This window comes from Meles meles, chromosome 11, assembly GCF_922984935.1.
Source record: "Meles meles chromosome 11, mMelMel3.1 paternal haplotype, whole genome shotgun sequence".
NCBI classification, from domain to species: domain Eukaryota; kingdom Metazoa; phylum Chordata; class Mammalia; order Carnivora; family Mustelidae; genus Meles; species Meles meles.
In genome coordinates, this window is record NC_060076.1 from 19,532,909 (window position 1) to 19,558,030 (window position 25,122).

The 25,122-nt window shown below is 52.9% G+C and overlaps 2 protein-coding genes across 10 annotated transcripts in view; both read right to left on the bottom strand.

Annotated features, from left to right (window-relative positions):
* Positions 1-86: 86 nt before the first annotated feature.
* LOC123953258 (alpha-1-acid glycoprotein 1-like) lies at positions 87-3,416 on the bottom strand. 2 transcript variants are annotated; one of them, XM_046023338.1, is made up of 6 exons: positions 3,261-3,416; positions 2,695-2,837; positions 2,400-2,470; positions 1,519-1,626; positions 1,269-1,372; positions 87-281 (listed from the first exon to the last, which is right to left on the bottom strand). In XM_046023338.1, the coding sequence occupies exons 1-6, from the start codon at positions 3,372-3,374 to the stop codon at positions 204-206; spliced, it is 618 nt and encodes a 205-aa protein (XP_045879294.1). In that variant the 5' UTR covers positions 3,375-3,416; the 3' UTR covers positions 87-203. The 2 variants fall into 2 exon arrangements, with proteins under 2 accessions (XP_045879294.1, XP_045879293.1); XM_046023337.1 differs by having other exon boundaries at positions 2,695-2,855.
* A 9,800-nt stretch (positions 3,417-13,216) lies between these two features.
* COL27A1 (collagen type XXVII alpha 1 chain) overlaps positions 13,217-25,122 on the bottom strand; it is a 132,809-nt gene continuing 120,903 nt past the window's right edge. For 5 of the 8 annotated variants that reach the window (XM_046022078.1, XM_046022080.1, XM_046022079.1 and 2 more), the window contains 12 exons: positions 23,709-23,762; positions 23,146-23,208; positions 22,696-22,749; positions 22,521-22,556; positions 22,376-22,393; positions 22,092-22,127; positions 21,780-21,806; positions 19,087-19,152; positions 18,431-18,599; positions 17,397-17,506; positions 15,156-15,374; positions 13,217-13,801 (listed from right to left, as the gene is read on the bottom strand). In XM_046022078.1, coding sequence (XP_045878034.1) covers positions 13,655-13,801; positions 15,156-15,374; positions 17,397-17,506; positions 18,431-18,599; positions 19,087-19,152; positions 21,780-21,806; positions 22,092-22,127; positions 22,376-22,393; positions 22,521-22,556; positions 22,696-22,749; positions 23,146-23,208; positions 23,709-23,762 — 999 coding nt within the window. In that variant the 3' untranslated portion in view covers positions 13,217-13,654. Of the gene's footprint in view, positions 13,802-15,155; positions 15,375-17,396; positions 17,507-18,430; positions 18,600-19,086; positions 19,153-21,779; positions 21,807-22,091; positions 22,128-22,375; positions 22,394-22,520; positions 22,557-22,695; positions 22,750-23,145; positions 23,209-23,708; positions 23,763-25,122 lie in introns of those variants that run through there. The other 3 variants (XM_046022076.1, XR_006820699.1, XR_006820700.1) reach the window with 3 other exon arrangements.

A 25,122-nucleotide genomic window follows, 5' to 3' on the forward strand; every position in this document is an offset into this window, starting at 1 on the left:
CTTATGCCCTGATCAGCCAGGGCTCAGCTCAGGGCGGGCTTCAACACACATGAATGAATGAATGAATGAATGACGACATGAGCAAATGAGTCCCTGCCTCCTGTTTAAAGGCAGAAGCTTTATTGATGCACCTGAGACAAAAACCTGATGTACCCTGAGGGGTGGGCATAGGGCTGAGGATGGGCCCCACAGTCCCCAAGGTCCTAATCCAACGCTGTGTGTCCCTCCTTTTCCTTCTGCCTTTCTTCCTTCTGCTGCTTCTCCAGCGGCCCACACAGATCCTGGAAGACAGTAAGAGGGGAGCCCGGTGATGCAAGGGGCTCTTGTCAGGGGAAAGGTGGATGAGCTCCGGACTGTGGCGCCAGCTCAGGGACCCGGGACGAGGCTCGGTCCAGCTCTGAGCCTCAGCTTCTTGCACTCCAGATGGGGGCTCGAGGCTTTACGAACAGCTGGCATGTACTGAGGACTCGCCACGCCCCTGGGTCGATCTGGATTCCTGAACACATGATGTAACCGAGGTTCAGAGGGCCTTGTGGCCTGTCCGCGGTCCCCCAGCCAGTGGACCGGGAAGGCAGGCTGCACGCCAGGGCCAGTTGGTGCTGTGTGCCCAGTCCTTTCCTGCGGCTCCCAGGAGTGGGGACTGGAGGAGCTTTAGGCCGCTGGTGGGCAGGAGAGATGGCCTCAGGTGGCCAACAGAGACATTTTTACTTTGATAATAAAAGTATGTCATGCATATCTGAAAAGTATAGCCCGCTCAGCAGCTCTGTGATTTTAGAGATTGTCTCATAGGACACGATCAAGGAAAGCCTCTCCCCGAACACGGGTTCAATGACAAGTATTAAGGAGATTATTACACAGGTAATTCTGTTAAAGCAGAAATCAGGGTGGTGGTCATGGACTTGGGGCATTTGGGGGGATGCTAAAAACCACCATAGCAACTGCCCATCCACAGGTGTGTGATGTCTGGGGTGTGGCCGGCAGGTGTAAGCGATAATCACCCTTGTGTGTTTCTCTGTCAAGTTCCCACTGCCCCCCTTATCCCTGCTATTCCTCCTCCCTTCCTGTCCTCCCTGTTTCCCAGTGACTTTTCCCTCCTGGGCTGTCAAGCTTTGGGCCTCTGGGGAGCTCAGCTGTCCCTGCAGGGAGGCAGGTGCTTAAAAGTAGGACATCCTGCCTCACTATGCAGCCTTGGCCAGCAGGTCTCCCTATCCAGGCCTCTGGGGCTGCCCCCAGGCAGGATGGCATAGCCTAGTCTGCATTGCGTTCACCTTTTTTGCATCGGTGTAATTGATCTCCGATGTCTGAATGCCTAAGCACTTGATGGCTTCATGGAAAACTCTCATTTGTTCCTCAGTCACTTCCGCCTTGTCAGCTGCAGGAGGGAAGAAGTGGCCTGGGTGAGCAGCCGGGGGCCTAGCTGGGGCTCAGGGGTGGGCAGGGGTTCTGGGGGCCCAGCCACAGGGACAAATGCTCTGCTGGGTGAGGTCTGGGTGGGGTGGACATTGGAAGGGTGCTTACCATAGAAGGACAGTCCCTTGTTCTGCTCATCTCTCAGGGAGAAGCCAAGCATGAAGATCTTAGGATCCTTGGTGAGCAGGAGATCGGCAAATTGTTCTTTGCCAAACTCTGGAGAAGAAAACCTCTGGGTGAGACCACACAGCACAATGGGTCTGATCACAGGTGAAGGACCATGAGTGTGCCCGTGGCCCCCCAGCGGTCAGTGAAGGCTGGGAGTTCACCTGGGCCAATGACCTTCACTCCCTCTGTGTGCCGGGCCCTGGGCAGAGACGTGGAATCGTAGGAGCCTCGTGCCGACTGGGGCTGTCAGGCCTTTCTCCCCATTTTCCAGATGAGAAAAGTGAGGCCCAGACAGGAGCCTCAGGGCAGCCCAGGGCTGTAGGTTTAATCCCACCAGCATTTGTATGCTTCTACTATGTGTCTCTCATGAGTGATGGCGCGGACAGGAGTGGGGTCACTCCCTTCCTGACACAGACTGGCACCCTCAGGTCCCAAAGGAAAAAGAGTAGTGGAGAGAGGCGGGCCTGCAGCCAGCCTTCGGTTTGAATTCTAGTTCTAATTACAGGCTGTGTGACTTCAGGGAAACCACTTGACATCTCTGTTTCTCTGTTTCCTCTGCTGATCGCTGTCAGGTCCTCCTAAGATTGCTTGTGGATTAATTCTGGTAAAAGTACTTCAAACAGTGCCTGGCACATAGAGCTCAAGTCTGGGGACGGTTATTACTCGTTATTGCAATGCGGATACCCTGGGAAGTCAGAAACGTAGGAAGAGGGCCTGTCCTGGGTTCTCTGTGGCTTCGCCCCAGCACTGACCCTTTTGTCTGGGCCATCCACATGTCCCCATGACACACCCCAGTGCTCCCGCTGAGGGGTGGTCCTCACCGTGTTTGGACAGGGTCCCATTTTCTCTCTGGACCTTCAGATAGCTGGAGTTATAGATGCACTGGTTCCCACTAAAGCCAGACAGAAGAAGGGTGAAAAAGAGGAAGATCATTGAGAAGAAGTGGACAATTACCGGTCACTATCATCAAGGGCAAGAGCTGGGGCCGACTAGCCCGTCCTCCCCATCCACGGATGAAAAGCCCGAGGCCAGGAGGAAGGAGGGACTTGCTCAAGTTTTCCAGCAGCTAGGAGCAGAAGCCTGGGGCTGGAGCGAGCTAGCATGTGGGGGTCTTACATGGTTAGGTACTCTCTGAGCAGTATTGTGTCATCTGTATGGTTGGGAGTGAAATAGAAGAAGGCCGCGTGGATGGTTCTCACTGACTGGTTGAACTCCGGGTTGTGGAAGGCCGAGGCAAGATAAAACCACTTGCCAGAGATCTGGGGAGAAGCCAAGAGCTGATGACAGAGGCTGGGAGCCCAATGCCCCTGCCTGCCAGCCAGCCAGGTACAGAGATGTCCCCTCCATTTTGCACGGAGGGAGACTGGGGCCCTAGGCAAGGAGCGCACATGCAGGAGCTCACTCTGAGGGTCAGGCACCTCCCCCAGACACTGGGTGGCCCTCCGGGACCAGGACGGAATGTCCCCTCTGACGGAACTTGCAATGAGGCTTCTGAGTTAGGAAGCAGAACAATGTATCCAGAACCTGGTCAGAGGGTCACCCCAGGACCCAGGAAAGAAAAGGGCAGAAGCAGGCAGAAGTAGGCAGAATCAGACAAGGGGGGCTGACCACAAGCCAGCAGGAGAAGGGGAGCCCAGGGAAGGAGGCAGCTGCCCCTGGCGCTCAGGGACTGAGGGACGCACCTGGTCCAGGGTGGCGTTGGTGATAGGCGCTGCTGTGAGGTTGGCACACACTGGGCTCTGGGCATCCAGCAGAGGAAGGAGGCTCAGGGCAGCAAGGGTCCAGGACAGCGCCATGCCTAGATGGAGAGACACCTGGAGTCAGGCAGAACTGCTGGCTGGAGGGTAGACTGACTTTTATAATGAGCTGTGGGAGGAGCCCTGGAGCCCCCTGGTGACACAATCCATGAGCTCTTGTGAAATGCTTTGCACAAATCCTTCCCTCCCTCCCCCAAAGCCAGCTGTAGCTAAAGCCTCCAAGCCTGGGTCTAATTCAGAACCCTGACCTGAAGGGTTACAGGGGCCCCAAGATCAGGCTGTTCAAAGCCAGGTGGGTGTGGGCTGGAGTGGTATTATTAAACATGTGTAGATTTCTACAGAGAGACCTCTAAGCAAGCTAAGAGGTTTTTTCTTTTCTTTTTGTTTTGTTTTGTTTTAAAGACTATTTATTTATTTGAGATAGAGCAGAAGAGCCACAGCAGGTGGGAGGGGCAGAGGGAGAAGGAGAAGCAGGCTCTCTGCTGAGCAGGGAGCCTGATATGGGGCTCCATCCCAGGACCCTGAGATCACAACCTGAGCCCAAAGCAGACACTTTACTGACTGAGTCGCTCAGTTGGCCCTATTTTGTCTCGTTTTAAAAGCTCTCGGGGTTTTTTTTACCCAATTTGTGTCTCACTGAACATCCAGAGTGAAAGCCAACCACAAATCAAATGCTGAAAGTGATTTAGACATTTCCCAGGCTAGGTGGGGTGGGGGTGGGTGATGGGGAAGGGCTCTGGGGCGGGTGTGAGGGCATGAAGGCAAACCACTGGTTCCATTCCAGCTGAGTGTGGTAACAACCATGGGGGAACAAAAGTCCATTGGGGGAGGGGGGCTGCCAAGCCAGCCTTGGAGGCAGGGATCCTTCTAAAAGGAGGAGGTGTCCAAGCTACATGTCTATTTCCAGTAAATGCGGTGGTTCCTGAACTAGCTCCCAACATCTAAAACAAGAAATTATGCACGTGTGGTCTCCACCCCCTGCCGTGGGACAGGAAGGTGGCCTCTGTCGTCACCAGGAGGTCCCAGGCCCCAACAGTGCCCAGCACCCCAGATGTGCGCATCCACAGTCCGTGAGTGTTTCTGCCTGACTGGGTCAGATCTTTAGCCCTATGAACAAATACTTCCCAAAAGCCTTCTTATGTTATGTTACAGTTTTATATCCCTGTTCATTTCATATATTTTGAGTCATTTTCCATGTTTCCGTGTAGTTAGTGGTTATACTTTTAATGGATGCACACCCCTGTCGTGCTCTTCCTGGTTCCCCGTACTTAATGGTGTCCTCTCTTTATATCCGTAGCATTTTATTCTTTTCCAGCTTTATAGAGAGAGAATTGCCTTTAGCATTTCATATGGTGATGTTTCCTTGGAATGCTACGTGTCAGGAAGCGACCGAATCCCTTTCTACCATACCCTACCATTCAAGAGAGAGAAAAACATGCCACGGACAAGACTACGATGTTATTCCACATAGCCAAAAACTAGAAACAGTTCAAATGCCAGTCATCAGGAAAATGAAAAGACACATTGTAACAGTTTCATATAGGGGATATTACGTAGCAATCTAAAGGAACCAAGTACTGGCATATAAGACAACAGCCATGAATCTCCAAGACATTCTGCTGAACAAAAAAAGCCAGACTAATCAAGCACATAGTGTTTGGTTCCAGGTATGGAATGTTCTCGAACCCCCCAAATGGATCAGAATGGCAGAAATCAGACCGGTGGTTGCCTAAGGCAAGGAGGGCAGTCTTAGGGCCAGAGGTTGGAAGAGCACTTTCTGAAGTCCGTGGCCGAACGCCCCATTTCCACCGCAAGGGTGGTTACACGCATAATGCACATTTGTGAAAACTCACTGAACCCTGAACCTAAAATGTGTGTGTTTTAGTATGCCAATTACACCTCAATTAAGCTGATTAAAAAAAAAACAAACTCTCTCCCCAAAGAGAGATGACAAAACACATGAGAAATCAAAAACACGAACAGTGTCTAACGTGCCAAACTGGTGACACATAGATGAGTCCCCTCCTTCACATCCTTGTCAGAAGGGGGATTTCCTTTTCTCTTTTTTCTCTTTTTTTTTTTTTTGCCAGCTCACTTGGGGTTTTGGATTGACATTGCCCTAATCTGAGTCTCGGGAAAAGGAGAGGAGTTTGTCGGCGGGGAAGAGTGGAGGGCAGAGAGCGTGGGGCGTGTCTCGGACCTGGGGTCCGAGTGGCCGGCAGTGGGATGGTGTGGGAGTGACGGGGCCGATGCTGGAGAGGTTGGCAGGAACCGAGCCTGCAGGGCACAGGAGCCGGGCTGGGGGGGTCTGCCCCGGACCGCACAGGGATCAGGAAAAATGGGAAGGTTTTCAGTGAGGCGGGAGACGAGTAGTCGATTTGCTCTTTAGAAAGTTCCCTCTGCCTGGGTGGGGAAGACTGGGGGGTCAGGGTAGGGGACCGGCTTGCGAGAGGAGCCGGGTGCTGTCCCAGTGGTCCCAGTGTGAGATGATGCGACTGGGGCAGATTGGAGACACGGCCTCTCTCAGGGGGAAGCTGCCTGTCACATGGAGAGCGCCCCGTTACCCTGGCCATGGGGCTTCTGCTCCAAGCTTTAGAGGATGTCCCGTATCAGACACGCACACATGCACACACACACACACACACACATCCATGCACACGTCCATGCACACACGCACAAATTTTATTAAATAACAGAGAAGCCCGCCTGTCACTTGGGATCTGGTGCCCAGTACTGGCACGAGAGTGACCCACAGCCCTACACCTCCTTCTTCACAACCAACGCTGGTCAGGCCCCAGGCCAACAACTCTTCCCTCTTGCGTCCTGTCCTTGAATCGCACTCGGTGGCCGCGTGTGTGTTGAGTAGCATCGAGAGAAATGAAGGCTTTCTTTTGCAGCGAGTAAATGGAGCGCCACTCAGAAGGAGCGAGGGGTCCCCACTGTCGCTCAGGTGCCCCTGGAGGTCTCTGTCTCCTCCCAAGAGGCTCTGCAAGTAGCTCCTTCAAGTGCACCCAGCACGCACCCCCCCTTGACGCAGTACCGTTTTCTCCTTCTTCCTACATTTCAGGGATGCTTTAGTACCTCTGTGGGACAAGCATCTGGACACCCTTCCTGCTACCCCTCCAACTGGCCCAGGCCCAATGCCAAGAGAAGTTTGGCAGGAAATAAAATGAAAAGCAATCAGGGTCATGCAGGATGGTGGTAAAGTAGTGTCCTGGCTCGACCACTTGCTAGTTGTGTGACCCTGGGCAACTTACTTAGCTTCTCTGTGCCTTATATTTCCCATCTATAAAATGGGGATACAGAGAGTAGCTCCTTTATTTGGATTTTAAGGGGATTAAATCAATTCACATTTGTAAAGTGTGTAAATTATGTATATGGCTAATACAGAAGTGTGTTTCGTTAAATGAAACACACTTGTGTGTTAGCCATAAAACCCATCACCATTTGTTTAATGTCTGGCTGGGATGGGAGAAAAAATAGACTCCTGCATTACACGTACAGTTCCAGGACGGTGGGTTACATCCCACATCTAAAGACATCAAAGAGCAAAAACAGGTCGATAGGAGGTTGGAGAAAACAGGATACTTTCCCCATTGGTTGGGTAAGGAAACAAATAGGTCAGAGAGGTCAGGTGGAAGGTGAGTTTTAGATCATCAGGGGACTGTACCCATTCAAAAGGATCTGTCTTCCGAGAAAGCCACTTGGTGGATGGTGTTTCTCCACCAAGGCCAAGGCCAGGACTGAGCTCTGTGTCTGATGACTCATTCGCGGTCTTCGGCATGGACAGTCATGAAAATACATTGGCAGAGCTGAAGATCCTAATCAGGAACCTTGTGTCTGGGCTGAGGAAACACTCAAAATGATTTGGTCATGTTCAAATCCTGTTTTGTGATCTTGGCCAACTTACATAACCTCTTTGGACTTGAATTCCCTCATCCAAAGAGCCGCGTAGTAACATGTGTCTCAAGAGGGTTGTGTGTGAGATGAAAACGTCTCACACCCCAACAGAGCTCCTGCTCACAGTAAGTGTGCAAGACCCCGTAGCTGCGATTATTTGGAAAGGTGCTACATGTTGGGTTGAACTACATGAAACTGCTTCTTTATAGAGTGGTTGAACACCATTCCATGTGAGACGAATCACCCCGCTGCTACAGAACAAGCTATAGCACGGACTGTGGTAGCAAGCAGGGAAGGGCTCAGCACCCCCATTGTGCAGAGGGAAAAACTGAGGCCCAGAGAGAAGGAATGACCTCCCCAATACCACCTCCCGATCAGGAAGCAGGGACTGGAATCCACCTGCCAGCCTCTCCCCTTCTTGCTTGCCCCTCTGTCCTTTTCCCAGCACGGGGCAGCTGGTCATTGGTGGAAAGTGACTGTCCACGGCGGTGGCTTGATTCATTGTGGGCAGAGCAAACACAGGATGGCCCCACTGGGAAGTCTACTCTGGCTGTTTCCTGACACTTAGTTGTGAAACGGGAGACTGGGAACCGCGGCGGCTTCCCGCCCCCAAAGAGCTGCATTCTGGCTCCTAACAATGTTCTACCTGCCCCTGCTGGGAAGGAGCTGGCCCAGGGTTAGGGGCCTCACTGGCCACCTTCCAGAAGCCCTCCTGGAATGCCGACTGGAAGTTGTGCGTGTCACGGTCTTGACATAACCATCCTCCTCTTCCCCTCTGGCCCTTCCTTTTGACTCTCTCCCCTGCTCCGGGACCTCAGAGCCCCGCAGAGGCTGCTGACCTCCTTGCAGTTCTGACCGTGGTACAGACCTCTTTCCTGTCCTCCAGCCCAGCCAGTTGCCTCCTGGACAGCTCCACGGTGCTCCGCTGCAGCTCAAACCCAGCTTGGCCAGCCAAACCCAACCCTGCTCTCCTGCATTACCAGCAGCTTGTAAAATACCCAGCCCAGGACTCTAGGGCTCCCCATCTCCTACCCTGTAGCACCGTTTTGAACAGCGAGTATACTGTTACCCAAATAGGCAGTGCTGCCTGTACTTCCCAGCCTTGGCTGGTGCTGCCCTCTCTCCTCCCGGTGTCCATCCTCACCTGGCAAAATGCCATGCATCCTCTGTCATGGAGAGCCTCAGCTTGGGATGGTTAATTTAATGTGTCAAGTTAACTGGGTCATGGGGTACCTGGAAATTTGATCAAACACGCTGGGCGTAGCTGTGAGGGTGTTTTTAGATGAGACTAACATTGGAATAGAAAACCTGAGTGAAACAGATGGCTTCTCCCCAACCACGTGTGGGTGGGCCTCATCTAATCTGTCGAAGGCCTGAAGAGAGTTAAAAGTCTAAGAGAATTCCTCCTGCCTGATTAGTTGGGACAGGCCTGTCTTTTTCTGCCTTTGGCATGAACTGAAACATGGGTTCTTCTTGGTTTTTCCCAGCTCTCCAGGCTGCCAGGCTCTACATAGGAATGATTCCATCTGCTCTCCTGGGTCTTGAATGGGCCAGCTCATTCTGCAAATCTCAGGCCTTGCCAGCAATCACAATCATATCAGCCAATTCCTTATAATAAATCTCTTTACACACACACACACACACACACACACACACACACATTCCATTGGTTCCGTTTCTCTGGAGACCCTGGCTAATACAGAGTGTCCCCCCCAACTACCCTCCTGTGTTGAGACTACATTAACCACACTCGCCTTTTGTTCCCTGTGCCCCCAGTCCCCCCAGTGTGGCCTCTTGGTCCCGCTTTCCTAACTCTTAACCATGCAAGGTCCCACTCCTCTGGCTGCCTTCACCAGACGCAGAGCCCCTCAGACGCCCTGTCAGACCTGTCCCTGGGACTCCGGGGCTCACAGAAGGCTCAGCAGACAGAAGGGGCTGCTGAGATGTGCGTGTCAAGGAAATGACCTAGCGAGCCTTGTTGAACAAGTTGGGCGCCTCCAACGTGCTGTACTCCGTGACTACAGCAGAGGACAAGACACCTCCCCCGCCCTCTTGGAGCTTCCAGCAGGGACAACAGATGTCCGAGTGACTGGACTGTCCCATCTGGAGGTGTGATCCAACTGTGGGGCAGACTCCCTGGGGGGGGGGTGACAGGATAGGGTAGGCCTCAGGAAATGATTCCGTCGAAGCAGGCCATGCTGTCTCAAGTTTCATTTCGGATTCATTTTCAAAGAAATGAAAAGAACGTTCTTATCTCATTTCCAAGGCTTCCCAACCCTTCTCCCCCCCAGTTTTGGAAACCCTGTTTTCCAGCTGTAGGAAAGAGTGGGGGGCCCCCATTCTTGGGACTTGAGCACATGCATTCCAATCTCCAGGAAGGCTTAATACTACTTTGACCGCTGGGCCCCGAACTGGGAATCTGTGATTCAGGTTTGGATTGGGGCCAAAAATGTGCATTCGTACCCAACTCCCAGGTGCTTCTGACTCTGCTAATCCCAGGGGCCACACTGAGCCCCACCTGTCAGCAGTCTTGGGTTTGAATCAAGGTTTTGCCCTGGCCTCGGCAGGTGAGCTCAGGTGCTTCCCTGGGTTTCGCTACATGCCACGTAAAATGACAGGTGTATCTGGGATGTGGGAATCTCCAAACCCTTCCAGACCACAGGTTCTGGGGTCTGCGGACAGGACTGTTCGAGCCACAGCAGAGGAGCAACACCTGGGACAGGGGCCAGGATGCGGGGGCAGAGAGAGGCCCAACTGCACAGGCACTGATGACCTGGAAAACCTGGAAACTTACAGCAAAGCTTTTCAAAATAATACAATTCCGGCTCTGAATACAAGTGCCTATGATTTGTTCTTTCTCCTCCGGGAGAAGGGCAGCAAACCTCTGGTTTATTCAAGGTCCCGGGGTGGGAGGACCAAGCTCAGAAAGGAAGAACTCCAAACCAAAGGCCGGGAGATACATGTTCCAGATCCGGCAGGTATAAGTATGTCCTAATATGTCCCAGGTATCTCATGGGGGCATACCTACGCTAAAGAAAAAAAAAAAAAGCCATTGTGTATCTGAAATTCAAATTTATCTGCATGGCCCTGATAGGTACTTGCTAAATCTGACTCTCACTCCCTCCAAGGCAGGTGCTGTCGTGGTCTCTCTCAAGAATCTCATAGGTGGGAATCGCTAATGTCGAGGCACTGGTCACAGGCGTCTCCAGATGGAAACAACCCCAAAGTCCATCAGTGGATGAATGGTTAATCAAAAGTGGTACCACCATATGATAAAATATTAGCGAGTCATAAAAAGGGATGAAGGGTCCTGTTAGGAGCTTTCGGGGTGGTGGTGGGGAGAAGACGCTGAGTTGGCTGAACTTCCCATCTGCAAAACAGGAATCTGTCAATCTGAAATAGGATTCTTTTTTTTTATTTTTATTTTTTAAAAGATGTTATTTATTTATGTGACAGACAGAGATCACAAGTAGGCAGAGAGGCAGGCAGAGAGAGAGAGAGGAGGAAGCAGGCTCCCTGTTAAGTAGTGAGCCCGATGCAGGGCTCGATCCCAGGACCCTGGGATCATGACCTGAGCTGAGGGCAGAGGTTTTAACCCACTGAGCCACCCAGGCGCCCCTGAAATAGGATTCTTTTTATGTGAGATAGCCATAGTAGGCAAAGTCGGAAGGCAGGGTAGTGGTTTTCCAGGGGCGCGGGCAGAGGGGAACTAAGAGTGACTGCTTCACAGATACTTCCATTGGGGGTGATAAGAATGTTCTGGAGCTAGACGGTTGCACAGGTTGTACAGGGCGAATATATTACGTGTCATGAATGGTGTCTTCTGTGTAAGTTACTACACTTAAAAAAAAAAAAAAAAAGGAATGGCTCATGTGAACCTTGATATACTTCTGCCCTGTGTCATAGGTTACACTGTGTCCCCCAAAAGCCATGTCAAAGATCTAAGCTTATTACCTGTGAACGTGGCCTTACGTTCACGTACATTCACGTACCTTACGTAAACTTTGCAGATTATGCCTGCAAAGACCAAAGTAGGGTCTTTGCAGACGTAATCGAGCCAAGATGGGCTCAGTAGGGTGGGTCTCATCCAGCGGGGCTAGTGTCCTCATAAAAAGAGGGGAACACGGAGTCACACAGGGAGAAGCCGAGGAATGCCTGGGGCCACCACCAGAAGCTGGCCGAGGTGAGGGACCTCTCGGAGAAGCATCAGAGGGATCATGGAGCTGCCACGACTTGGATTTCAGACTTCCAGCCTCCCGAACTGGGAGGGAATGCATTTCTGCTGTTTTCAACCTCTAGGTTTGTGGTACGGCTATAGCAACTCTAAGAAACAGATGCGCCATGGAACCCAGACCCACACTCACTTTTAGCGCTCACCTCCCCACCCCACCCCCTGGTGCTGTACCTCCCGCTACCCACCTCCTTCGGGGGAAGCAGCATCCTCTGGGCATCGTTTCTCTCCAGACCGGCCAGAAACCTCCCTCTGGGCTTTTCAAAGAAGCACACAGCCCCAGATGCATCATTCCATTGCCTCAGTTTTAAATATTTATTTAAAATCCAGAAGGGAAAAGGAGTAACAGAACCCACTGGGGTTTTAACACACTGACATGTGGACAGACATAAACGAGGACAGCAGAAAATCCCAAGAACAAGACAGAGGCCAGGTGGAGACTGGCGGGGTGGGGGGGTGGGGGGGGGCGGGGAAGCGAGGGCTGAGATGAGGCCCGAGCTGCTGCAACACACTTCCATGGGGAGCGTCTGTGCTGGGACGGGAGGGCGAGGCGTAACAGGAAGTGTCTGGCGGGGAAGGTGGGCCGGACTGAGGTATTAAATAATGAAAATCAAATCCAATTCCCAAAGAGACACAACTTTAGAAGAAGAAGAAGAAAAAAAAAACAAGACACAAATAGACGTTCACATAAAATTTCCCCTTCTAGAAAAATAATTCCATACTTAAAATAACCTCAAAATCCAACCTGGGTGCTGACTGGTTCTCTGATAGAGGGCAACTCAGATAACACTGACTCTCCCCATCATGCTGAACCCCGAGATCCCCATAATTATTCTTTCTCCTCAGCCCCCATTTACACTTGGATCTAATGACACCAGGTCTCTCTCTAGAGGGTTTAATGATGATGGAAAAGCAAGAGGGATGGCTACATCTTGGATGGGGCAAGCTCCTGGGAGGGAGAATCTTAGGGAATGGTCCGGGGCCTTGTAAGATGGCTCCAAATTGACATTCTACCTCCAAGGCCAACGCTGACCCAACACTGCCCTTACAGCTGTTTTCTTCAAGGTCAAGGCTTCTCCCACGACTCTCCAGTCTAGATCCCACCTTCCAAGGTAAGCCTAACGTCCCTCTAGGGTTATGACAGGCCAAGGCCAAATCCTTCATGCTCAGGCCTCGCCCTGCCTTAAAAGGACAAACATTTCAAAGTCCATAAATTAAAAGTAAATCTTTTCTGCTTCTGTTTCTGGTAGGTTGTTTTTTTTGTTTTTTGTTTTTTTCCCTTTTTTTTTTTTTTGGCTTTGCATTTTTTTTCCTTCCTTTTTCCTTCCCCTCCCCACACATAGTCGATTACCTGATGAGCACAAGGGGGATACTAGGAACACTTTTAGATTCTCCAAACTTTGTCATTTGAAGGAGAGGAGAATGTGGACAATAACCCACATTGAAATGGTTCTTCAAAGTCTGTGGCATAAACGGTAGCACCTTCAGAATCTTAAATAGGTTTTCTTTTGTTCCTTAAAAAAATCACCTACGCTATGAGACAACAAGCACCATCGATTTCACAGTGGGAGGTAGCTAGCATGAGCATCCCCCCCTGCCCCTGGGGTCGCACTGACCCCTCTCGGCCTCCACCGCTTCCCACCCTCTGGCTGCTCCTTCTCTCACCTCTTTCTCGGGTGAAAAAATAGTAATGCACCTTCTTTGTGTTTGTTTAAATAAAATATATATACTTCTTTCTTTCCTTTTCTCCTTTTTCATGTCTCCTCTCTAATATTGCACATCAAAGCTCCCTGGCAGGGTCCAGCTGGCAAGATGCCCCCTCCCCTTGAGCTGGCTGGAACGTGGGGCTCTTTGGGCAGGAAGCTGGGGAGGGCAGGGGGTGGTCGCAGAGCTGGGAGACAGGCCGCAGGGCTCAGGCGGCTTGCAGGCCCAGCTCATTCTGGCTGGCTCTTTGGTTGGTCTTTGGGGCTGAGCTGGGATCAGTGATTTGGTCCCAGGGATACCCAGTCCCCTGCCACCCGCCCCCCTCCAGCCACTTCTACTGGGCAGACAACAGCTGAGGCCTACCCAAGGATCCCCGGGCAGGTGAGCTGCCTCTCCTGGGCCCACGTGCCCCTAGGTCCCCTCCTTTTGCCTCCTCCTCCTCTTCCCTCCCCCTCGAGGCCTAGAGGAGCCAGGAGGTCAGAGGTCAGAGGAAGCACGCAGGTCCAACTTCAAGTCGGTACTGCTTCCCTGAGGAGGCAGGAGGGAGGTTGTCCACGCTGACGATGGGCAGCTGCTGGGGGTCCTGGGTCCGGAAGGTGAAAAGCGTCTGGTGCCAGCGGCCATCCTGGACCTGAGCAGAGAAGGAAAGGGTACACGTGAAGCTATCGTGACCCACGTCATCTACGTGTGCATGTCCCCGTCAGCTTTCCCACTTTTTGTACCAGGCACATGGCATTTCCCTGTAGCAAAGACCTGTATTTGTCCTCTTAGACTGCTGCCACTGTGTCTATGCAGGTTGGGAATGCTGTGACCAGTATCACTGCGACTAAACCTCTGTGCATGCTCTTCTCCTCTCCTTGGTCCCCTAGACAGATTTTAGAAGCAACCGGATGGAAGGACACGTAGGTTTCTGAGGCTCTGCGTATACACTGGCTATGCGGGCATACCTCATTTTATTGCACTGCGCTTTCCTGAGCTCCCCAGATGTTGTGTATCTGACAAACTGGAAGTTAGTGGCCGTCCTGCATCAAGTGTCAGTGCCCTCGTTCCAGCGGCATTTGCTCACTACGTCTCTGCATCACATCTTGATAATTCTCGCAGCATTTCAAACTTTTTCAGCATTTTCACATGTGTTTTGGCGGCCTGTGGTCTGTGATTATGACTCACTGAAAGCTCAGACGACGGATAGCATTTTTGATTGATGACGTATTTTTTAATTTAGATATGCACATTGTTGTTTTAGGCACGATGCTGTTGCATTCTTAATAGACTACAGTATAATGTAAACATAATGCCTACATGTACTGGGAAACCAAAAAATTAGACTTGCTTTATTGCAATATTCACATGATTGCAGCAGTCTGGAACCAAACCCACAATATCTCTGGGGTATCCCTATATTTCTACAACGACTACCCCAAAAGCCTCTACCAGTTTTCTTCCAAATAGCTTTCTGCAAGACTGTTGGTCTCCCCACATCTTCACTCACACTGCGTATTACTAGTTTTGTTTAATCTTGCGAAACTAGTTTTCTGGACAACTTTCTGACTCCCTCTCCACTAACAACCCTCCCAATCCCAGGTATTTAAAAAATAACCAAAAAAATGTTAAAAGAAGAAATTAGCCTGGCCAGGGTGGGGAGGGTAGGCAGAGAGAATAGATATACATTCTTCAACAAGAAGCCTTGCAAGTTAACAGCCTATGGAATTTTTATCAGCCAGATCTTCTCTCTGAAGTTCCCCAGAGGACGGTGAAAACAAAGGATTTTACAAACTGTTATAATAAAATTATTACACAAAGATAAAAATTATGTGTACTTACTAATATTATACTAATACAATATACTAGATGATACTAATATACTGATGTAATATACCGGTATGTATTAAACTGTTACATACTATTTTTTATAATAAAAACGCATCTGTTCAACTTGTCTGCACATGAGGGGCCCATGAGGGGCCAGTGAGGGGCCCCAATGTTACCTTGCAGCCATCCATTGATACTTCTGGCCGGAACTGACCCCCTGCTTCAAAGATCTGCCCATTCCAAGCCCGGAAGCGCACAGCCCGCTTGGCTGGGGTCCGCCCAGTGCCCTCCTGCCACACGGTCATGTTAAGGCAGTGGATGGTGATATGCTGTGTCACCTCAGAGCTCAGCAGGTGCAGGAAATTCATCTGGACCCGGCTGACAGCAAACTCGACCTGCAGCAGAGACACAGCGGTGAGGAAGGGCCAGGCCAGCCGGCCGGGGCTCTTGGAAACCCTCCCCTCTCTCTGGTGGCCGCAGGGAGACGCTCTTTCCTGGTAAGCATTTTCCAGCTTTGCTCCCAGATGTGTGACCACTTGAGACAACACAGGGAAACTGAGGTCTGTGTGAACCAGTCCATAGCCAAGGAGTGATGAGGAAAGAAAAGCACTAAGGGCTGCCTGAGTGCACAGCCAGATTTACGAGAGTCCTAAGTCTCTCCCTCAACAGCATGGTCGTGTGCGAGTGGGGGTTGTCTCTGGAGCTGAGTTGGGATCCCAAAGCCTGGAGAGGAACTAGCCCAAGACCAAGAGGCTCTTCAAGTGCAGGAAAAATGAGAAGAGGCCTCCCCAACCCTTTCTAAGTCCCAAGATGCCGGAAATGGCAGTGACCTCAAATAAGGATGGGATTCATGGCTTCAATGGGTGCCCCGAGAGCCCGGACGGTTGGTTTTCCTTTGTGTGATGCAAGGGCCTGATTGAAGCTTTGATTGCCTAGCATCCACCCCAAAGCCTGTGATCTCGAATAAACGCTTTGCCAGCCACGGGCCAGATGAAGAGCCCAGCTGCCTCCCAGCACTGAGCCTCCTTTGTTTTAAACTTCAAGATTGCCAATGCTGGCCATTTGAGCCATTTCCCCCCCTCTTCCTGTGCTCTAAATTCCCAATCTTATGTTTTCAATTCACCAATAAAGAGTAAGCCCAGGAAGCCCTAAGGCCCTGACCCTGGACTCCAATAACAGCAGAGCCCCAGGCTCGTGCACTCTCTCTCTCTCCCCCAGCAACCTGGCTGGGTGGTCCCCGGTGTGCTGTGTAGTTTCCACGTCCCGTAAGTAACAAATCTTTATTTTTTCCAAGTTTCTTCATCGTGAGGGGCATCTTGTGATCGTAGCAAGACCCACAAGGGCTGGTCCAGCCACCACGTTCGAAATTTATAGGCTGAGACCAGTACAAAACAGTGGTCATTGTTCCTGATGGGGATGGTCACCCGGGCAGGTACCAGCTGTGGTCTCCCCACTCTGTTGCACGAGTCTGGCTCAGAGTCAGAGTCAGGGGGGAAAGGACCTAGCTGGTGGGTGTTCTTTGGTGAGGATACTGTGTTTCCTGTTGAATCCCAGTGTCCGGCACATGGTAGGAACCCAGCAAGACTTGCTGACCAGTGGGCCCACATAGAGATTCTCAAACCCTGGGTCTGACCTCGTCAGGCTCAGACACCTCCTGGAGCCTCCCCAGGAGGGCTGATGGGATGGGATGGGTGTCTGGGTCCCCGCCTCCCCTACGGGCAGGGGCTCCTCTCCCTGGAGCCTGAATCCTCCCACATGGAGGACTTGCCATCCCTACAGACCCACAGTCCACTGTGGGGTGCCCCACTGCCACCGGCCACCCTAAGCCACCTCCAGGACTCAGCCCGGGGATAGGCACTTGGAAAGCAGGCATTGAACATCGGCTAAACCTGCATACACGCCTCGGGCACCATGACTTAGTTTGCACGGATGGTTCCTGGTTCTCTAAGCCCAGCCAGCTTGGCCAACTATGCTGTTTTAGGTATGGAGCAGAAAGTTCTATTTGGGGGCGCCTGGGTGGCTCAGTGGGTTAAAGCCTCTGCCTTCGGCTCAGGTCATGATCCCAGGGTCCTGGGATCGAGCCCCACATTGGGCTCTCTGCTCCGCAGGGAGCCTGCTTCCTCCTCTCTCTCTGCCTGACTCTCTGCCTAGTTGTGATTTCTCTCTGTCAAATAAATAAAATATTAAAAAAAAAAAAAGAAAGTTCTATTTGAAACAAAAATCATTAACATCATGCATTGCGGAAGGGTGTAGAAACCACAGATTTAGAACAATTCGTAGGTGAGAAAACCAAGGATCACAAAGAAGCCGCGCAGCAGGACAGTCCAGGCTCAGACCGAAACTCAGGCAGGTGGTGGCCCAGGGCTGGATGGGCATGGAGAGGGCCCACCGGTGCGGATGGGGGTGTGGACAGGTACCTTGGAGGCCGTGATGGGCTTGAGACACGTTTGTCCACCATGGGTAAAGTTGCAGGAAACTTCGATGGTGTCGGATGAGCAGCCAAGGTTTGGGTCCACCCAGTACGTACCTGCAGGTGATGTGGAGGGGGGATGGTACAGGTGTGTGAGGCAGGGGAGCCCAGGGCCCCGTTATGCAGGTGGACCCCGAACCTTGGGACCCGCTGAGCCCCAGTTGGGCCTGAAGTCAGGAGAGGGAGCAGAAAAAGATTCCAGGAGCCACTGAGATGGAAGAGAAGGCTCTGGGCAGAGCTCACAGTTGGCAAAGCCCTTGGAGGGGTCACGCGGCTGAGCACTTGCCCGCACTGCTACTGTCAAGGGTCCCTTTTACAGAGGGGACAGTTGAGGCCGGAGAGTGACTGACTGACCAGCCCCAAGGATTTAGGGCTCATCTAGTTGAACGGGTGCTCCCCAAGACTAGTGCTCCTCCAAGGGGCCTGTCTGGGGAGGACGGGGAAGCCGGCTCCTCCCATCTACTGGGCACCTGTGCCGGCATCTGGTCTCCTCACAGGGCTCCCAAGGAAGCCAAAGGCTCCACAGCTCAAAGACTGGGACAACCAGATGCTGGTCCACCTTCTTGTCAGTGAAGGGAAGAGGTGTGGTGGAAAGGGGGGAATCTTGGCTCTTGGGGCATCCATGATAGCCCCTCCCCCACCCCCTGTACCCTCCCGGCCTTTGGGTGCTTGTTCTGCCAAAGCTCTTGTCTCCTTGCCCTGAAATAGTTGTCCCCAGCTTGCAGATCTGTGGGCTCTGAAAGGGTAAAATCACTCGCCCACACTCCAGGAGGCACAAGGTCCGCCATATTGTGAGGCTCAGTGGCTGTTGAGCAGGTAAGCGACTGCTTGTGTGTCTGCCTCCCCAAGGACAGAAACTTGGTCCCAGTGAGCGAAGACTTGGCGGGTCCCTCTGCCCAGCCCCTCCTGGAACTCCCCTGCCCTGCCTGCTCCACCCCCGGGGACAGAAAGCCCCTCTTCAGACCCCACAGGCCCTCATACCATCCACCATCTTCTGCTCACAATCCATGAGGTCCCGGCAGACCCGGGCGGGGTTCTCTTTGGTGCCCAGGGGCATTTTAATGCTTTGGATGAGGTTGCTGAGGTAGTGTAAGGTTTTAAAGATCTCCCCTCCCTGGTCCAGCACCAGCCGGTCCGGATGGTTGTAACCCTGTCGTGAAGAGAGAGGGGGGCCACTAGCCCTGAGATCTTGGCCCGGCCCGAGGGTCTTAGCCTCCACAGCCCTAAGTTCTTGCTACTCAGGAGATGTCCCTGAGTTCCCAGGGGCGTGACGGGGCTCCCTCCATTTGAGAGATAAGGGAACTGGGGGCCAGGAACGGGGTGGGGGCTGTCATGGGCGGGGACAGGACATGAGGCAGTGGCCTCAAATCCCTCCAGAAGGGGTCAGTGGAGGTGGTCTTTCCTCCGACCACCCCCAGGATGGGAGGAAGTCAGCGGGTTCTTCTGGGCTGCCCTCTCCCTGGACTACGAATCCTGAGAGCCGACACAGCGCCAACCTCGTCTAGCCTCCGGCTCAGGGAATCAATGAGCTATGGAACTCTTGGGGGCAGGCCACATGGAGGGCACTGAGCACTCGCGAGCCGTCCCTTCTGTCTCCCCCAGGGAGGGATCCCATGTGGGCAGTGGTCTCAGGGTACCTCTGCTTTCAGTGCTCCATGTGTGTTCATCCACGTCTGGAAAGCTGCTCCCAGGTCATCTTGCTGCTGTGCAAAGAGATAACAGGGTGTGTATCCTACCCCCTACCACCCCAGGATCCCCTGGGACTCAATAAGAAGACCAAGGGTCTAAGCCCAGTGGCCAAGTCACCTGCCTTCTGTGCAACTCTCTGTCCTTCCTCCACTTACAGAGAGAGTCAAAGCTGACCTTTTCTCTCCCTTTCTCCAGGAATTTCATCGTCCATAGGATTAAGTCCAAAATCCTCCACATGGTTACAAGACCTGGCCTGAGTGCTGTGGCCTCTGGCCCAGCCTCTCTTCCTTTGCGCACGTATGCTCTATGCACCAGACACACCATTATACTGCTAAGTTGCTAAGCACCATGCTCTATCTGACCACAGGGCCTTTGCACGTGTTGCTCCCGTCACCTGGAACATTCTTCTTTCCTTCCATTGCTCCATCTGTCTATCTACTATTCTGGAAGTTCTCAATCAGGGGCAATCTTGCCCTGTAGAGGATATTTGGTTACATCTAGAGACTTCTTGGCTGTCACAACTGGAGGAGGGGGTGCTCCTGACATCTAGCGGGTAGAGGCCAGGGATGCTGCCAAACATCCTACAGTCACTCACAGGGGACCAAAGAATCATCTGGTCCCCAAATGTCCACAAGTGCTGCCGTTGAAAAGCCCTGCCCTATACTTATCTTCCAGATGCCAGCTTCTGCAGGAACTCTTTCCTGGTGCTCTCGCCCCCCCCAGGCTGGGGGCGGCCCCTTTCTCTGTGTAACTGTCCCACACCTGTGCCTCCAGCCCTAGCACAGGGCTTGCCAGAAGTGGTCTTACTGTGAACACAGTGACAGGGAGACTCTGATGTTGGGTAAAGCCCAAGTGGCCCAGAGCCCAGAGGCTAGAGGGATTTCTCAAGGTCAAATATCAGCCTTGCTACTTGGTGACTGCAGGACCTGGGCAGGGTGCTTACGGTCTCTCTGCATCAGTATCCTGGGAATGGGCGTGACAGTAACACTCTCAGAACCTTGAGAGGAATCAGTGAGCTAATCCAGAGGCAGCATGCCTAACAGCGTCTGCCTGTCACAAATACTCAGTATGTCCGCTACTGCGCACACAATGTAAAATCCTCGAATTTTCCTTTTATTTATTTATTTTTTAGGAGGGAAAGGGTTTTGTCTGGATCTCTTCACTTTCCCTGAGCCATCTGGCTTCCTTAATGATAAGAAGGGCTAGGGAGGGTGTGGCGGCGAGGCCAGGGCTGTCCATTCATTTTCATGGATGATGCTGGGGGGTCAGACAGTGAGAAGCTGAGAGATGAAAAGAGCAGAGAATCCGAGGGGCTCATGGCCCAAGGGCTCCTGCTGGGTTTCCCTCAGCCACTGGGGGACTAAAGGGGCGGGAAACGCTGTCAGGGCCTGACCATAATCCTCAACAGGGGCAGTGGTAACGGGGGAGGGGTCTCTGGGCAGGGGTGCGTAAGAGGGGCCATACGTTCAGGCTGGTACCCACCAGGGAGGAACGCAGCCTCCCTCCTCCAGTCTGCTCTCTTGTCTGACCCTCTTTGGACTCAGAATCGGAGGGGAGGAGACCCTGTGATATCGTGATTTGTAAGAAACAGAGATTCAGTCTTTGACCCTCTTGCTGGCACCGAACTCCTAAAACCTGACAAAAGTCTTCTGTCACCCGAATGAGGTGACTCTTGGCAAGCCCCTGGGTAAGCAAAGGATAGCTTGCCCAGGGAAGCGACCTTGGGAGAGGTGGGTGGGAGCCTTCCGTCCGGACCGCTCACCCCCGGGGCAGGAGAAGGGATGGCGGTGGCGTCCCTTACCCACGGCCAATGATTCCATCCATCGTGCTTACGTAATGAAGCCGCCGTGAGAACCCAAAAGGCTGGTATTCGGAGGGCTTCCCAGCTGGTGACCGCGTGGAGGTTTGGGGGGAGCGGCTGCCTGGAGAGGACTCGGGAGCTCTGAGAGCCTTGCCTTACCCTGTGCCTGTCTTCCCTCCGGCTGTTCCTGAGGTGGTGGTGTTTTTTATAAGAAACCGGTAAGCTAGTAAGTGAGATGTTTTCTCTGATCTAAGAGCGGCTCTAGCAGCCTTACACCAGTGAGGGCCGTGGGACCCTCAGTCAGTCAGAGGCGCCGGTGACAAGCTGGCATCTGAGCGGGGCAGGATGGGGAAGGAGTCCTGCAGGATTGGGAACCTGTGAGGTCTAACCCTGCATCCTGGTGCACAGTGTCAGAACTGAGTTGAACTATGGGGTGCCCAGCTGCTGTCCCCCCACGTGCTCTTTGGTATGGGGAACACCCACTCACCCCTCCCCCCCAAGCTTGAATTGACAACAGAACCTGTTTAGATCCTTGGCAATCAGCTGATCTGTACCAAGGCTGCTGACAGGACCAGGAGCCCAGCTATGGGAGCAGCTTCCCAGGTTCAAGGTCAGGGCCACATCCTGCCTAAAACCGGGATTCCCCACTCTCTGCCTCTGGGCTCTTTCTGCTGCTGCAAAGTCCAGGGTCCAGGATGGAAGGACAAAAGTTCACAGGTAATCCTGGGCCTAGCTTAGGGGTCTAGCTATTGTGACCCAGAAAAGAGGTCAGCTGCCAACCACCTCCCGCCCTCCCAGGCCTTACCCCCAATAGGCAAAAGAGCACATTCTCCAACTTACAAAGTGGATAGGGCTCCCTGGCCGACCCTGCAAAAGAAGAGGCTCAGTGACTATTTGAGAGGGACTGGGTGTGGGGGTCCCAGGGGCTGTCAGGAGCCTGGAGGGGCCATCCAGGCACGAGAGGACGTGCACAATGGGTCTCTGCTCTTCTGGAGGCTTAGTCCGGCCAGGGCCGCTCTACACTCTCCTAGAAGTCTGAGGAAGCTTGTGAGGTCAGGGCCAAGACGAACATCTGCATGCAAAGCCCTGGGTCTCACTCCAAGCTCCGCCTCCTGCCCTAGAGTCCCAGGGGCACTGAGCACAAGTACCTACCGGTGGGCCAGGCCGCCCTCTGGGACCAGGAGGACCCTGGAGGAAGAGAAGAACAGTGAGGCCCTGGTCAAAGCCTCTCCACTTTTCCCACCCCAGGCCTCCTGGAGCAGACCCAAGACCCAGGGACAGTGATGCCCCCAGCACAGAGGGGTACCGATGGACGACTGAGGTCCAGAGGGAAAGAACACACCTGAGGACTTTAGTGGGCATGGGTAGGGGAGCCTAGGGCGCCCACCCTGCCCTCCTCCCCTGGCCCACCAGCCCCCATACCCCAGCCCACTCACCCTCGGACCTTGCAATCCCTGGAGGAGGACAGAAGCAGAGAGAGACAGTTAGGGAACGGGGCTGAGCTCTGCCCTCCATCCCTCCCCCAACTCCCCCCTCCCCCACCCACCGAAGCCCTGCCCTCCCCCCCGCCCCTCAACTCACCAAGTCCCCTCGGCTGCCTTTGTCACCCTTTGGACCCTGCAATAAATCACACGCCCCATAAGAGAGGACTCAGGAAGTTCTATTTCCAAGATGTGGAAACTGAGTCTTGAGCTGGCCCTGAGTCACGGAGACAAGCTTGTCCCTGTGGTCTTCCCAGCCAGCTCCCGACACATACCAGGCGTCCCGAAGGTCCCAGGATTCCGAGGGGCCCAATGATGCCTTCCTTTCCCTAAATGGGAGACAAAGGTTTGTGTGTCTTCATTCCGGGGTCTGGGGAACAGAGTCCCAGGGACAGGAGAGGAGACAGCAGGCTGAGTGTCCCATGGTGATAGAAGGGAGATTTCCTCAAGCAGGGGCACAGCCATGCACATTCTGGGCCCCTCCTGTGTGCCTTGTAGGGGGGCAATGAGGGGGGAGAGGGGAGCAGGTGAAAGGGGCTGGATGGCAGCCCAGTTGGCAGGACCGGCAGAAGCAAGGGTATGGCGATGGGGATGGAGGCTGTGGACAGTGGGGGCTCAAGTCTGAAGGAGCAGGAGGAACAGAGCAGGTGTCTACCCAGCTGATGGCTGGCCAGCCTTGGGCCTGGGCGACTGTCCCCACTAGGACAGACCACGAGAGGACTCACCACCAAGCCAGGGGGCCCCCGCGGGCCCTGGATGCCTTTCAAGCCAATGTCTCCAGGGGGGCCCTGTGGGAGGCAGAGGAAGGGTTGTCTATGTCTGGGTGGCCACTGGGTCGGGGCTCCAGCAGCTCCATGACCCCTGGGGGCTGGCCACACTTTGCCCTCCCTGTCAAGAGAGGTTCCAGGGAGAGTAACAAATGTCCACAATTACCAACATGCAGGAACCAGCGTGTATGGTCCATGCGACATGGTATAAGCCTCCACTCTGACTTCAGGGTTAGAACCCTCTACGGTTATCATACCCATTTTACAGCTGACAAAACTGAGGCTTGGAGATACAAAGTAACTTGCCTAATGCACAGAGCAGGTAAACTGAGCCAAGCTTAAAACCTAGGTCTGCTGGAAGGTGAGTTCTGGGGACCGAGGATGTACCTGCTTGATTCTGGAGGCTTTCCAGCCCAACCTGAGCGCTCAAGAAATCTTTGTCGAGTGAGTACATGGAGAAACAAACCAGGAGGTGGGTGGATGGGACCCTGACAGAAGCAGGCCAGAGTGGGAATTTGTACCTTGGGTCCGAAGAGGCCAGCCATTCCTGGGAAGCCCATCTCGCCAGAGTCACCCTGCGGGGAGAGCGGAATGACGTGGGGTGAGTGGGGCCCCCTGGGCCTGCCTCCTCCTACAGACAACACCGACTCCATCCCTAGGCAAGCAGATGAGTGTGGACAGCTCACATGCTAGACACCGGTCAGCCTGGGCTCAGAGGGAGCACGGGCCTGTGCCTCTGTCACACGAGACAGTGGAAGCCAGCTCAGGGATTCCATGAGGAAGGCTCTAGAACACATAGGACCTCCTGTCCCAGGTCTTCAGGGAAGAGAATGAGAGGACCTGCAGGCTCTTCCCCACCCATGGCAAAGTCTATCCACTGTGGGCATCTACGAGCCAGGGGCTCTGCAGGGATTACCACGCATGCATGATCTGACTTCCGCCCACGGAGGCACAAAATGCCCTGTTCACAGATGAGAACACTGAGGCTCGCAGAGGGCAGGGACTTGCTCATATTCACCCAGAGGTCACTGCAGGGAGTGATCAGGGGTGAACGATTCTGGAGGCCTGGATTATATGCTTAACTTTTAATGGAACTGCCAAGCGGGTTTCCAAAGTGGTTGTACCGTGTTACGTTCCCGTGAGCAGAGGAGGAGAGTTCCAGTGGTTCCATATCCTTGAAAACACTTGATCTGTTCAGTCTTTTAAAATGTTTACCATTCTGGGGCGCTTGGGTGGCTCTGTTGGCGAGGCATCTGCCTTCAGCTCAGGTCATGATCTTGGGGTCCTAGGATCGAGCCCAGTGCCGGGCTCCTTGCTCAGCGGGGCATCAGCTTGTCTCCCTCTGCCCCTCCCCCTACTTTTGCCCTTTCTCTTTCAGATAAACAAAATCTTCAGAAACAATGAAATGTTTACCATTCTAATAGGTGTGCCGTAGTACCTCATTGTGGCTTTAAGGAGCCTCACGACTAGCGATACTGAGTTTCCTTTTTGCGCTGATTTGCCATTTGTACAACCTTCTCCGAGATGTCTGTTCTAGTCTTTTGCCTCATTTCTTTATTGGGCTGCTTCTTTTCTCATTATTGGGTTTTGAGCATTCTTTACGTATTCCAGACACAATTCCTTTACGTGTCTAGTAAAGGATTTGTGTCTGGAATTTGCACTTTCTCCTGGTATGTGCTTGTCTTGTCATTTCTCTTAACAGCATCTGCCCTTTGAAGAGCAAAAGATTCCAATTTTGATAAAGTCCAATTTGTCAATTTTTTAAATGGATCATGCTTGTGGTGTCATACCTAAGAAACCTTTGCATAACTCGAGGTCTCCAAGACTTTCTTCTATGATTCCTCCTAAAAGTTTTAGCATTTTAGGTTTGAGTTCACTTCTGTACGTGGTATAAGGTTTCCAATTGTCCTTGCTGGAAAAGACTTCTGTATCCAC

Bases quoted from the DNA above. Each gene is read 5' to 3' on its own strand.
- LOC123953258 (XM_046023337.1), bottom strand. From the start codon at position 3,374: ATGGCGCTGTCCTGGACCCTTGCTGCCCTGAGCCTCCTTCCTCTGCTG. The intron at 2,471-2,694 runs GTAAGACCCCCA...GTCTGGCTTTAG, and splicing joins CTCAGAGAGTACCTAACCAT to TGGGAACCAGTGCATCTATA. The intron at 282-1,268 runs GTGAACGCAATG...ACTGTCTTCCAG, and splicing joins ATTACACCGATGCAAAAAAG to GATCTGTGTGGGCCGCTGGA.